The sequence below is a fragment of the Thermobia domestica genome, chromosome 5 (assembly GCF_964235325.1).
Source record: "Thermobia domestica chromosome 5, izTheDome1.hap1.1, whole genome shotgun sequence".
NCBI lineage: Eukaryota > Metazoa > Arthropoda > Insecta > Zygentoma > Lepismatidae > Thermobia > Thermobia domestica.
The window spans coordinates 184755508-184770768 of record NC_137458.1 but is presented as its reverse complement, the minus strand read 5'-3'; the positions used below and the strand labels follow the sequence as shown (position 1 = coordinate 184770768).

At 37.8% G+C, this 15261-nt stretch overlaps 1 protein-coding gene across 3 annotated transcripts in view; it reads left to right on the top strand.

Moving 5' to 3' along the window:
- The window catches only part of LOC145686318 (afadin-like), a 187518-nt gene that overhangs the window by 151720 nt on the left and 20537 nt on the right, over nucleotides 1-15261 (top strand). For all 3 annotated transcript variants that reach the window (XM_081759519.1, XM_081759518.1, XM_081759520.1), the window contains one exon: nucleotides 2802-3085. In XM_081759519.1, the coding sequence (XP_081615645.1) occupies nucleotides 2802-3085 (284 nt within the window). The remainder of the gene's footprint in view (nucleotides 1-2801; nucleotides 3086-15261) is intronic.

The window sequence follows — 15261 nt, the reverse complement described above, 5'->3', positions numbered from 1 at the left end:
GTTCCCAACTCAGTAAAACATTTTGTCTCTGCCCTGGACACTTTAGCCGTATAAGACTATGTTTAGAAATTTCAGTTTTCTTGATTAATTTATCGTCCAGATAAATCCAAAACTAATCTGGGAGTTTTGTTTCTATTCACCCCTATGTTTCTATTAACCCCATTTGACGGTATTCATACACCATTCTCTTCAGAATAGAGCAAGCTTTCAGATTGTATTAACCTCATGTCCCTCGGATGTCCCGAAGGAGGGACAAATTGAGTAAGTAGGGATTTTTGCCGAAAAATCCCTCTTTTTCCGTTTTCGGGCCCTCTGGTGCGGCCCTGGGTAAACATAGAGATCTGAAAATCACTTTCAAAAATACTACTTAGTGTACTAATTACTTGTGCCAAACACCAATTTCCTATCTTCAATACTAAGGACGGGGCGGGAAAAATATTTTCCTCTTCTGCGAATATTTCTGAAATTTCCCAAGGATACTATACAAACTTCAAAAATTTCCTGACACGTCCCTAATTATCGTAGGATGATGATACATACGTCGTTCTCTTTAGAATAGAGTAGGCTTATAGATGGTATCACCCGCATGGCCCTAGAACGTTCCTAAGAAGGTTACAAGTGAGGAAAATAGGGATTTTTGCAGAAAAAATTCCTTTTCCCCGTTTTGAGGCCCTCTGGCGCGGCCCAGGGTTAACATAAAGATCTGGAAATCACTCTAAAAAATATTACTTATGGTACTAATTACTTGTGCCAAATACCAATCACCTATCTTCAATACTAAGGGCGGCAAAAATATTTTCCTCTTCTGCGAATATTTCCGAAATTTCCCAAGGATACTATACAAACTTCAAAAATTTCCTGACACGTCCCTAATTATCGTAGGATGATGATTCATACGTCGTTCTCTTCAGAATCGAGTAGGCTTTCAGAAAGTGTCACTCATATGTCCCTATCATGTAGCCGAGCGGAGCAAGAATCGCGAAAGTGGGATTTTTGGTCAAAAATATCCCTTTTTTACACTTTTGTCCCTTTGAACCCCCCTTCTGTGTTGACGAAGAGATCTGAAAAAAATCTCATAAAAACTAATTGGTCCACTGATTGTTTAGGGAAAATGTTAGGATTCTAGGATTAAAGAGAAGCTCACCAAAAAATGTTGAAGTTAGACCTCAGTAAAAAAAGGGAATTTGTAAATTGATGACGTCATACCTCCCTATGTTCTGACGCTCGGAAGCGTATAGACCCTTCCAAGGCTTTCTTGAATGTCTCCTCTCTTGGAAAATAGAAAAAAACCAGAACTAAATAGCATTCTTAGTTCTTTTAATCGAATCTTTAAGACACTACAATATCGGTCGAAAACGACCGAAAAAACTTAAAAGGGTTAACTCACGAAACGAATGTTCAAGCCACTACACTAAGACCCCTCTTTTAAGTAAACACTCGTCTATGTAGCAAATTGCAAACGTTTACGATTCCAATATTTTGTTAATGATGAAACACTGATTTCGGTCATGATAAAATACTATAATCCAGAGAATTAAATTTTAAATTAAAAAAAGAGACCGAAAGTATCTCCGTAACGTATTTCTATTATATTCGGTTATTCTCGTTTTACAGGTATTTCCAGTAACCTTGGAACGACAGGGACACGAACACAGATATAGCGAGGACATTTAATATTTCAAAGGCTCTCCCACCGGGAATCGAAACTGAGACTCCGCCTACTGAACTATCTAATTGGTGGGGTGCCTGGTTCGTTCCCAAGTAAGCTTGAGACAGACAACAACGTCTTCGTGGGTTTTCTCGGAACACTTCCACTTTCTCATTCCACCATTTCGTCTATCATAATTCACTTGCGTCAATCATTGTCTTCATCAACGTAACAGGGATAATCGTTGGACATTAAACGTGAACATTTCATTTTCAAGCTATTAACCCAAACCAATCCGAATCGAAAAACAATTGTATTTTCTATTGCTCATTAACGTTCTTTTCCACAAAAAATATGTAGAAACAAATGGGGAATCGTAATTCCATTCTAAAGTGAAACCGCAGACTCATAATACCTTAACCTAAAACGTAACCATTACATTTCGTTTGGAACTTTCCAGAATATCTGTATATATTTTGGAAAAGTGGCAATATAGTGTCTATTTTCAAACAAAACAGCCCAATTACGGTTCGTTATCTGAAATAAAGGACACATTCTGTTTCAAGTTTAAACCGAACCCAAACCAGTTAACCCAGAGATGGCGTGGGTCAATGAAACCTTGAACCACAACCAACTGACCCAGCACCCACCGTGACCCACGACCGACCACCCACAGTGACCCAGTCTGACCCACAACCCACCGTGACCCACTATGGCACCACCCACTATGACCCACTCCGACCCACCACCCATCATGAACCACATGAACTCGGCAGTTTACTGATCCTCACGGCGTTATTTGAGACGGTAGTTCGCAGTTGAGTTAGCTCCTCAACCACTTAACGAAAATACCGTAAAACTAATAATTGGTACCCCGAATAAAAATCAAACTATATCCCACCAATGCTGGGGAAGGGTTTGCTTGTATTCTATTTTTGTATGTATCTTTTCTCTTGCCTTGGTACTACTTCAATTTGTTCATTAGTACACTTTAACTGATCTGTTAGAAATTGGAGTAAAACTTTTAAGATTAAGGGGTGTCTAGTGTTATCTGCTTGAAACGGATAATATTGCTTAAGAATTTTGAATGCTGTAACGAAGTTTTAATAGTGTGATTTATTTATTTATTTTTTTTTTTTTTGTGTCATTTCAGAATTGCCAGAAACAAGCTTTACTCGTTCCATTTCAAATCCTGAGGCTGTAATGCGACGACGTAGGCAACAAAAACTAGAAAGAAAATTGCAGCAGTTTAGAAGTAAGGATGGGGGACCCGACACGGGAGGTACTTTAAAAATCTATGGTGAATCGCTGTGCAGAGATGTGCCATATAAGACATTACTACTTTCTGTAAGAGATACAGCTTCGTACGTCGTGAAGGAAATGCTGGCAAAATATGGTTTAGACAAAGAGGACCCTAATAATTTTTGTTTAGTACAGGTAAGTTGTAATAACACTAATCATACATTTTCTTGGATTTCAGATATTACGTCAGGTACGTAAAACCTAGGTACAGATCATTAAATTGTTGCTCTTGTCAGCTTGTTCAGTCCGTATAAAATTGGAAAGCATTAATCGTGTTCTTCATCAAGAAGCAACAGAACTTCTGTAAATTACATGGTTTTGTTCGTCATCTTTATAGAAACTTTTGGAAAGCTGAAAGAAAAAGTCTATTCTAAGTTTTAATCACATAACGTGTAAACCAAAGAAGAATACCGAACCCCTTCGTGGAATTTGAAAGTACAAATAGTACAATTGAAGTTGACTTAGTGCGGAGAAAGATATCTAAACAAGAAAGGAATTTTTACGTGTTAAAATAAATCGACTAATTAAATTTGTAAAGGAAAGATACGCTGGTTTGATTGTAAACATACTCTTTAGATAATCAGAACGGAGGTGTTATATCCAATACACCTCCGCTTCGCAATACACCGTTATATCCAATACACCTCCAATACACCTCCGCACTTCAAAATCTTACTGCTTCTTTCATTGTAGTTTTGGTTATCTTGATAATTGTTTTCAATGTCCACATGACATACACACGGAAATACGTAGGAACAAACCATGCTTCGACATTAAACTAGCAGAGAAGAGAAAACGGGCAAAAATACGTTGGCTACAAAGTCCAAATGAAATAAGTACACGAAATTTCTTAAACATTAGGCGGGACACTTCCAAAACTTTTAGAACAAAGAAACGCAGCTTTTTGAAAGCTAAAATGAAGGAACTTTAAAGATAATTGTAAAAGCATAAACATTCGGGACATGTATAAGGGGATCAATACATTTAAGAAAGGTTATCAAACTCGTGCTTATATATTAAAGAAAGACGATGGAACAATTCACGCTGATACAGATGGCATCTTAAATAGATGGAAAGATTTCTTTGACGATCTGCTTAACACGCAGCCAAAATCTAATGTTCGTGGAGAAAAAGAAATGCATACAGCAGAACCGGATATTCCAGAACCTAATCGATTAGAAATCGCTAAAAAGAAACGAAGCGGAACGGAAATAAAAATAGCTATTCTTTATAATTTCTTGGACGCTGAACAATAAAATAACAATGATAATATGCTCCTAACTCAGATTTAATGGTAATTGCATTATTTGCCTTTTGCATATAACGCTATTATAATGAAATTGTAAAGGTAAAAGTCACCAAACTTTGAAATGATTACGTAAAAAGAAATATCCGTCTCTTATAAGTTTTTGGGCGCTGAACACGAAAAACACAATAAACACGTGTTTCGAATTCAGATTTAATACTAATTACACAATTTACATTTTGCAAATAACGCTATGATAATGAAACTACAAAGGTAAAAGTAACAAACATTAACATAATTACGGAAATAAAAATAGGTGCCTCTTATAAATGTTTGGACTCTGAATATGAATACTGTATCAGAAATTTAACGTCCTCCTGACACATTATCGGTGTAATAGCACTCTTAAGATTTTACATATAGCGCTACAGGACAAGAACTATATTAGAAAAAGTTACCTAAAGTATCTGTTTTAAACACGCCGTCTGTTTGCTCGTTTCTTGTGAGGAACATCTGGAGTATCTTGGAATCATTCAGCAGAAATCTGCTAACATTGAGACTGACCACTTTCCATTGTAATGTTGTTCCATCGCAGAAATGTCCTGGTGAAATCGCTCTCCTTGCGCGTCACTGAAAGATCCATTATTCACTGGAAAGACATCAAGGTGGGAATGAGGGAAGTGCATTTTGAGTGACACATATTGCACCCAAGTTTTTCGTAGACAGATAGCAATTCTTCTACTAATTCTTTGTACCAGATTCTTGGGCAACCACCTAGCCGAAAATTACAAACATTGCGGAAACAATGCCACAAATGGAGCTCATCAGCACTGAGAATAGATTCGAACACCTCGTCTTGCAATAGCTTGCATATTTGCGGACCAATAAAGACTTCCTGCTTAATTTTTTTGTGTACTTAGACGCGGAAATTTTTGGCACAAGTATGTCAGTGCACGTTCATTCCTGTTCATGGCCTTCTCAAATGCCTTCATGAGTTCAAGTTTGATGTGCAATGGTGGTAGCACAATGCTTTGTGGGTTCACGAGACGTGCATTTAAAATGTTTTTTCGCCTGGCAACAAAGCTGTTCGTCGCGGTCATTCCTTTTGAGTGTAATGGACATTCTTTGCACGACTATCCCACTCACGTATGTAACAACTGTACTTTATATAGCCACCCTGTAAACCAAGCAGAATTTCGATCATCTTAAAATCACCACAAACTAACCACTTGCGTTCACGACATTGCGTTGCGGACACGTTTCAACATGGAGTAACTTTCTTTACCTAGGGGTGCATAAGCAACAGGGATTGATGCTGATGTATCCTTACTGTTGTACAGAAGCACAGCCTTAAAACTTTTCAGAAGCACAGTCTAGAAATAGTCTCCAATCTTCTTCTTTGTACGGAATCTTCAGTTTCTGCATCAAACCTGGAACATAATTGCAAAATACTGACTCATTGGTGCAGCAGCAATATTTTGCAAGATCTTTTTGACGATCGCGTAGAGTTGATACCGTAACTGTATCCTCCAAAAGGTTCCTCTGTTGTAACCTAGATGCTAAAAGCGGAGCTTTATTCTTTGTCAGTTCCAAATCTCTAATCAGGTCATGAAGCTCCGCTTGTGAAAGTCGGTGTGGTTTTCGGCTCAAATGAAGGATCAGTGTCACTGGTATGTAAAGCAGGTTCACCTTCACTTTCATTCTCTGTATCATTTTCCGTCGGAATCGTAGCCGGGGGATCGAGAACAAGCGATCCTTCTCCATGGGCCACCTGACGAATGACAATATCACTGGGTATTCGATCTTCCTCTTCTTCGTATTTATACCTTTCTTCAAGCAGGGTACCATGGAAAAGTAACAGTCTGTACTATGGTCTGTTGATTCACACCAAATGGCGGGCACAGCAAAGCGCATTTAAACGTTCTTCCCATGCATCCAGGCATTGAGAGTAGATGAACAACTCATACAACAAACGTGGAGAGCCCATGATTTATCCTGGTCTCCAACACGACACCCGAAGTATAGTAAATATGCTCTTCGCACTGCAGCAGTCAATGGCCGCTTTCTGGAACCACAAATCAAGTTCGCACATATGTAGCGTACTGTCCACCTAATTTTTACAAACGCGGAGCATTGCTGCACTTTCTCTGAATCACTGACACTTCGCAGTGAAAAAAATATGTACATTAGGAGCTAGTGGTCTACTATGCCACGCTTAGTTGCATGCATGGGGAGCATGCCCGCGACCGTTCGGTCTATTTGATGGACGGGTACCGCTACAACGTGTCGCACCCCGCCCGTAGTTCCTCAATATACGCTATTGATCCTCGTGCACGTAGTGCACCGTCAGAATTTGTCCCCTAATTCTGACTCGCCGAAGCGATGTAACCCCCATTCTCTGAGGGAGTGTGATACGCCCACTGCGCGGCCAGACCGAAGTCCTGAGTGCCTACCAGTTGACCTACTAGTGGAGGCGGTCCTGCTAGCGAGTCAGGCCCTACCATACTCTGCAGGCATGGTGCCCGAGCGTTATAAGGCGAGCTCACCTCCCGCACATGTTCACCGTTACCCAGGTCCCTGGGATTAGTTCCCATGTGCTACCGAATCCCACGGTATTACCACAACCCGGCAGAGTCCAACCCAATCCGGGAACCTCAGGCAATGCCCGAGGGGGCTCGTGTCCCGGCCCTGCCTACCTCTATCGTTCAACTGGCAACCGCCGTGTGTAGAGGTACCACACACACACGTCGAGATGCTGCGCATCTCATCCCGGATCCAATGGTACGTGTAAGTCACCATTTGAGTTTGGAATATATACAATAGCGATAATGTCCTCACTCACTACTTTCAAACTGTTGGTCCACCTGTAACACACAGTCTGCCAAACTACTGCTTGAAGCACGCCACGAATACGATTAGAGACGTTAACTGGAGCTAGTTGCAGCTTGCAATCATTCCCTCACGTGACTCATAAGACGCTCGCACTAGCTGTTGATAATGCAGCAAATATGCAGCAGAATATGCAGCAAATACTTGTCAAGAACGACACTTTGTACCGTGTAAAACAATAATTTCAAAACATGTATTATGTCCCAAAGCGTTATATGTAGAATATAAAACGCTAAATTACTCAAACCTGAGCCAGGAGATAATTTTAAGTGCGATTTTCGCGTTCTGTGCCCAAAAATCAATAAAGAACGGTAACTTTAGTTTCTGTAAAAAAATAAAAAGTGAAAAAAATGTTGAACAGTAATTGAAGTTACATCCCTTGCAATGTATCAACTTTTTTTTTTCTTCACAATAACTGATAAAGGTTGTATCTGTAAAATGATTGGAATAAAATTTGGTGAAGAAATTTAATTAACTCAACTAATGATCATCACTTTATGAAGCCTTAATTGCTAGTTGCGAATTATATGAAAGAATTTTAACTAGCTAACACTTTGTGTATCGTCAAGGCACCGATTAGCGTAGGTAAGTGGTAACCGTATTGGATTTTCAAGCAGGAGATCGTGGTTCGAATCATGAGAGGTTTGAACTTTTTAACATGCTGTAATTTCAAAGTAATAAGCAAGATGATCTTTTGTAGAGAAGAAAATAGATCTTGAAATGACGGGAAATTGGAGTAAGACTATAAATAGAATCAAAATTGAGGCTCCGCAACAAAAATAGCAGCTCTGGCGACAAACTTAAGACGTTTAACAAGTCGTCTCAACTACTGGCAAGAGCTGGATCAGTGACCTTCATTGCCTAGCAACATCGTGATAGAATACTGCTGTGATTGGCGAACAATTTTCCCTCTCGTTTTGTTTACATTTGTCAGAGGCCACCTTTCAGTAACTCGACGATAACTTCGGATGATCAATGTGATTTCTTTCTTCTTATATGCAGTATGTAGTTAAAAAGTACATAATACTCACAAGAAGTTGTATCTTATACAATGTTATAATGTAATTATATACGCGTACACACAATATGTGTCTATCTAATATGTGGCAATCATTGGACATCGCGCTCCAAACAGTAGAGAGAAATCTTAAAACTGAGAATTCTTTTCGTGTATCGACTGTGCAGCACAAGCCTGTTTTGGTGCCTCAGTGTCAGTCACCGGCTTGAAGTGATACGTTTATATTAGTTAGATCTATCCAAATGTTTGCGGTACCAGCAAAAGTACTGGACACGACCTAATGGAGTTGCAGGAATCAATGGTAGAATTAGTTCTGTGGCTAACTGTACATACACTCAGAGTTCTCATGAATAGACGAGTGGAACTTCCATTTGTGAACAGAGTAGCTGAAAACTAAGAAAATAAATGATAAAATATCAAACTACGCTAAATCTAACTGACAGACTGTGCAAGAGTTTTGGAGAAGAAACAACGAGATACGCTAAAATCATATCTATCTACTAGCGTTTCTTTATGAAAGGAGCAAAATTAATTAAAAGTGGAGGTGATTTCACATAATTTCCGTACCGCCTATTTGATGTATAAGCACAGCGAACTATTTAAACTTTAAAAATCTGTGCGTTTTATGAAGGTGTAACGGTGCTGATATGGGACATTCTTTACTCACAATATTCTTGCGCAAATATATTAAATTTCTTAGTTAAGAAGTTGCAGCAAAGTTTATTTTACTATATAGTAGAATCCGGTAACATTTTAAGCATTTTTTGAACAAACTTGTCGTATACTGTATGTTTATACTGAATTTGACGGTGAAGCATGCAATTACTTCTTCGATATAGTGGAACTATCCTCTCTTGCAGGTAGTTGAATAGCAGATCCTATCATTTTTTCCTTAGGCAGCAGTAACTTGCTGATGCCATTTTATGAAAGGTGTTGACTGCTTTCCTTTTTGATAGTGCTGCAAATCTTCAGATTGAATTTTGTAGTTTTGGTGTCAGATTTTGCATCAACTGTTCTTTAAATAAATAAATAAATAATAATAATAATAATAAAAAAAAAAAATAAAACATTGAATGACTGTTTTCTGTCTATGCTTGAAGACCACCCCTACCATTCAAAGGGTGGTTTCTACTCGCACCATTGCCAAAATAAAAAAAAATACGTGTCGATTATTTTTCGATGTTCTGCAAGTATGCAAAGTTTCATTCAAATCGGTGAGTGACACTTCCGTAAGTCTCATTGTAAGTCTTCTCTGCCCTATACTCATCTATAACGTAAGACTCATTAAAGAGGAGAGTCTTTGAGATTTAAAAAAAACCTTGGAAATTTATATTTTTGACTATTTTTTACTCATGAAAATGAACGAGATGGGTCACAAAATTTATAGGCGTACATAACATGATCCTACGAAATTTGCTAATATCTGAACTTTAAAGGTAGGCCTACACATCCCCTCAGGGGGGGCGTTAATGTACTCCTGTCATGAAAAACAAGGGACCTGTATACACATTTGTAACGTAATAAATCATCATCAAAGGGTATACATTAGGTTCAGAACCTCCAAATTTCAAATTTTTGGTAATTTTTATACCTACAAAAGGGAAAATAAGATGGACTTCGAAACTTCTAGATGTAAATGTCCCAGTTCTGTACACCACTCCTGAGTGGCCCAACGTACCCATTATCATGGGGATGATCCTATACACCCGTGGACCGTGGCCCCTGAGCAAGCCATCCAGGCACACAAGAGTGGCCAAGTCACGCGAATACTACTAAGTATATAATGCAAGTGAAACATTTAGGCATTGTTTCTCCTTCAAACTCATTTATTTATTTATTTATTTTTATTTAACTCTAGTAGTGATAAGAGTTGCTATATAGAATGAGACTTACAGTTCAAGGAGGGGCTTGAAGCAGTGTAGTGCGTTTGACGCTCTTCTGCTGGACACTGCTTCAATTTCCGACGAAAATTCATATGGTTCGAATCACACCATAAGCTGTAATCTATATCTCCTCTACCTTTGCTCTAAAAAGGACACCTAACTCCAATCCAATAACCGGGAAATACACTCAAAACCTCGTTCACCTCCACTTTCTTTTTTGTTTTTATATTTGAGCAAAAGCTGAAGCAGTAAATGTACCCATCTATTGTTTTTTCATGCTTTATTTTTAAACACTTTTCGTCATATTTTGTTTTAATTTATTTATTTTCTCACCTTTGACTTTTCATATGCAAAAATCTGGGATACGAAGACAGTTAATAAATTCACATGATTTTTAGAGGAACTCGAACCCAGAATAAACTCCACTTTGTAATCTGCAACTGAGCATTACAGACCATTCGGATACCGGCGATAAGCGAGGAGAGTTTTTCAGACTTACGGTAATCGTTGTTATTGAAAGGTAAATAATATTGCTGAATTTTGAACTTTATTGAATTCAAGTTTTTCGGCGATATTACGTATTCGATATTAGTTTCCTTTGCAAGTAATAATAAATATTGATAAAACAGATGACGGCTACTGAAACTTCTATCGCATTATCAGTAAATAAGTATAAAGAAAAACACTACGTTACTATTACTTGCCGAATTTTAGGTGAAAGTCTTTTTTTTTTTTTCTACAAGTATTTGAGATCAACGTTTCATTAGCAAACTAACTGACAAGTTTTATATTGCAAAAGTAACCTATAATAGATAAAAGTCAGTGATAATTTATTTTCTTACGAAATAAAATATTGAACAACTGTTCGAAATACCAGGTGTATCACCCTGCGGTTATGTCCTTTATACTAAAGGAAACGGATGATTAATGAAAGTAAACTGATTGTGAAATTATTTTTTTCCTGCTTTCCTACCGAGAATCGAACCTGGGGCCACGTGCGGATTAGAGACAAAACGAGAAGGATTTGTGCCTTAGTTTAACCCATTTGGGACCAAATTATTGTTTCCCTGATTTCTTTCACTTTGAAAAGTTAACTTGTTTACTCTTGCGTAAGTATCACGAAAATATAACATTTTAATTTTTCTTGCGCATCATAGTGACTTACACAATAAGTAGGACGCTGGCAGTGGCGTGCCGTCAAGGGGACTAGGCTAGTCCCCTGGCATTTTAAATAAAGTATTTTGTGATAAATATATACCAAAGAAAACGAAAACATTGTTTGTATTTCTCTATTTTCGTAAAATAACACTATTTCAATTGTTCTGACACAACTATAGTCAGCGCCCGTGTGCTGGGTGCGACAGCGAAGTAGAAGAGATCGGAAACGCTCGGCTTTTCTCGGGGAAGGGAACAGGGTCCAGCCAGCTAGTCCTCATATTATGTTGTCTAAGCTCTAAGCACGGGCGTTCTGTCGTAAGCGAATTTAATGCTCGTTTGCTTTTTACAGTTAATAGTTTTAACGCAATTAAATTTACAGTACTAATCTTGACACTTTAAGAGATCTAGTGAAGTGCGAACTTTTTAGATTATCAACATATTTTGCAAATGACTCGAAGAATAAAGTATGGAAGGGGACTCGTCTGAGAAACCGAGTCCCTTCCAGCAAAGCGATGGCGCAAGCAGTGATATTACTTCAATTGGTATAGGGGACAGTAGGGGTGGGGATCGGCCGTTTCAGTCTTGTATTCTGGACCATTGGATTCCTTAATTTTCAAGAAATGCAACAAATAATAACCAGTGGTAGAACAACTCCAAGCATTTCCATTTAGACAAAAAATGAAAGATTATATACATAATATCAAAACGGATTATTTTGCTTCTTCGAAATAGTTAACTGCATGTAAGACAAGAAACAAACTGTATTGCTGGCCTTGTATTCTGTTCCACATAGAAAAGGACGTGTGGAAGAATGATGGCTTTTGTGACATGAATAATTTTCACAAACGCAAGTTGCGCCAAGAAAAATGTTATTCACACCTGTCCACAATAACTAAATTGAAAACTTTCGGGAAACCAGAATCGATTTTCAATTGAGCAAGCAATGCAGAAGTTGATTCAAACCGAGAACTAATGAACCGATTGATTTATTCCTCTTGTTTTATGGCTAAACAAGAGCTATCATTTAGAGGTCATGACGAACAGGAAGATTCTGTCAATTAGGGAAATTATATTGAAGTAATTCAGTTACTTTCTAAGTACGACATTGAATGGACTTGCAGGGGCGCCTGAAGAAAATTTTCTAGGGAGGGGCCCATCTCCATGGTTGCTATGTTGCGTCTGGTATTTCTGGTATTTAATATACGTGGTTTGCTATATTACGTATACATTTTCGTGAGCCAGAGGAAGGTCCGGGCCCCACCCTGCCCTCTCGTTCGGGCGCCCATGTTGACTTGTCATCTTCACAGCATGGGAGTGTTTAAAGGAACATCTAACAGAATTCAGAATTATATTATTAAATGTGTTGGTGAGTAATTCTGGATAAAATTAAGTCAGAAATAAACAATACACTTCTTACAGCAATAATGTGGGACAAAACTACGGACATTGCAAAGATCTCTCAACAATCAATCGATACGTGAAAGACGGCAATTCATGAAAGATTTATTTGTTTTTCAGATGTTACTAGTGATTGCACTGCGACTGCTTTAAGTGAGCATGCTTTTCAAATTCTCTCTCATTTTAATTGTAAGCAAAAGCTTGTAGCACTAGGCTATGGATGGAGCTGCCACATTTTCTGGACATTTGAACGGTGTACAATCTTTTGTGAAAAGGTGTTTGAGTGCACTCACCATACACTGCTATCATCACAGATTCAATCTCGTTGTTCCACAGTCTGTTAATCACATCAAGGAATGTACAATATTTTTTACAATAAGTGGCATTCCAATTTTTTTTTTTTTTTTTTTTTTTTCATATTCATCGAAACGCTGTAACGCGCTTGCTGAATCAGAAGTAACTATGCGATTTCCAACGGTTGCCACTATAAGATGGAATTTCAATTCCAAAATTGTGAATGCAGTAAATGAAAATCAAATAGAACTCTTACGGTGTTCTGAGAACATTGTAGAAGATTCAGATAATTGCGACACCGAAGCTTTCATGACTACAAAAAAGAAAAAAAGAAAAAATGTGTGAGTTATCATTGAAAGATTTCGATTTTGCATTTCTACTAAAAGTTTTCAGTAATTTTTTTTCGCGCACGTATATACTATACTATTCAACATTCTTTAAAATAAAACCTTGGATGTGAAATATTGCATCGAAAAAGTACAAGAGATGGTATCTCAACTTAGAAATGCAAGAAACGATTTTGAAGACTTGTAGAAAAGTAGAATTGGATGACAACGGGAACCTTCTAATAAAAGACGCAAAGTAGATGACTCAACAGATTTAGAAATTAGATACGTGCGTCTCTTCAATGACATTATTGATACTGTGATTTCAAGATCTCAGTGAGTTACAATTTCTTGAGCTGTTAGATTTAAAGAATTTTCAGTGCTTGAAATCTCGATTTCCTGATTGCTTGTTTTTGACCCTTAAATCAATTTACGGGAGTTTTTTTTCTTTAATTTTAACAATTTGCTGAGTGAATTAATATAGGTTTACAGACTCTTAGATTTTTCAAATAAAACTGTGACTCAAATTATCCATTTCCTGAAAGAAAGAGGCTTGGTAGAAGAAGCGTTTACAGAAACATATAAATTGTGTTATTTGGTGTCAACAATACTACTCAAGATCTAGCACACATTCTCTTCGAACCTAGTCCCCTGTGAGAAAAGTCACGGCACGCCACTGGACGCTGGTCCTTTCTGTCCAACAATCCGGACATAAAAACCTTTGCAACGTCAACTGAACTTCCTGTCCATGCGCTTACAAGATGTGTACCACTGGTTTCCGTTGATGTCGAACGAAGTTCCTCCACATACAAGGATCTCCTGAGCTCCAAGCGACAGAAACTAACCTTTGAAAATACAGAAATGTTATGCTATAACCAGTTTCTGAAGATCCAGTAGTATGTGACGGTTTCTCAAGCCACAATATTGCCAAATTAATAAAGTTTTCTTTTTTTAAAATACCGAGTTGGTTTTAAGCACAATTTTATTACAAGAATGTTGAATGTTGTACAAGTTCGGGATTAAATAAAACAATTTTGCAATTTATGTCCAGTGTTTAAAGCCAAGACTTTAACAATATTTGCTGGTGTAATGAATAAAAAAAAAAAAATGAAATCTTTGAGTTTTACTTCCCACCGTTATGCCGGCTAGGCTAAAGGAAACGGTGATGATGAGTAATGAATGAAATGGTGGAATGAAGAAAGTGGGAGGAAACGGGAGAACCCCGAGAAAACCCACGCACACGGTATTTGTCCACCACAAAGTTCACTTGGCGGGTGTAATGAATAAAGAATGTTCATGTAACTGTATATTATAGCACTTAATAAAGATATCCTTTTAGCACCTTTTTTTCACGTTTTTGAATGATTTTTCAGCCCCTTTCATTCCCTTTTTCCTACCGCATTTTTGCACCTTAAAATCCGGTCTTTATAAATTACAAACTCCAATTTACCGACTTATTAGGTGATATCAATAAAACGGAGAAGTTACTCATTATTCCCAATTTTGTAGTAGTTATTCGCATTGGTATCAATAAAAAGAGAACTGAGCACTACTCGTCTCGGCTGACCTCGGAGAAGCCCCGCCCTTTTGAAGTAACCACACCTTTATTCTCGAGCCGAGTAACTAATCCGTGTTTGATATCAATAAAAATCAACGACTTCTCTGTGATGCTAGTAACTTCTCCAAATTTATGGAGCAAGCTAAATAGGTGACTCCGTGTTAAATATGGCAGAGTATATGATTATTTTACTACGTAGAAAAACTTATAAACTCTTATAAACTGCATAGAAATGTTGCAAATGGAGATTACAAAAAAAAACATTATAGGTTCATGAAAGAAAATGTAGAGTGGTTAGCACAACATTTTTTAGGAAAATCAACCTAAATTTGGGGTGGTGCACTACGTAATGAGGAAAAGATGCGGGTTTTCTTGGGTTACGTGAGTGATCCGGGATACTGGAGTGGTCAGGGGATTCTGGTGTGGCTCAAAGTACTGTATCTATGACTACTGTAAGTGTAATGGATGCGATTATTGTGATAACTGAAAATTAATTGTTTCCGGAAGTGTGTGTAATATGCAAACAGCAAAGGCAGAGTGG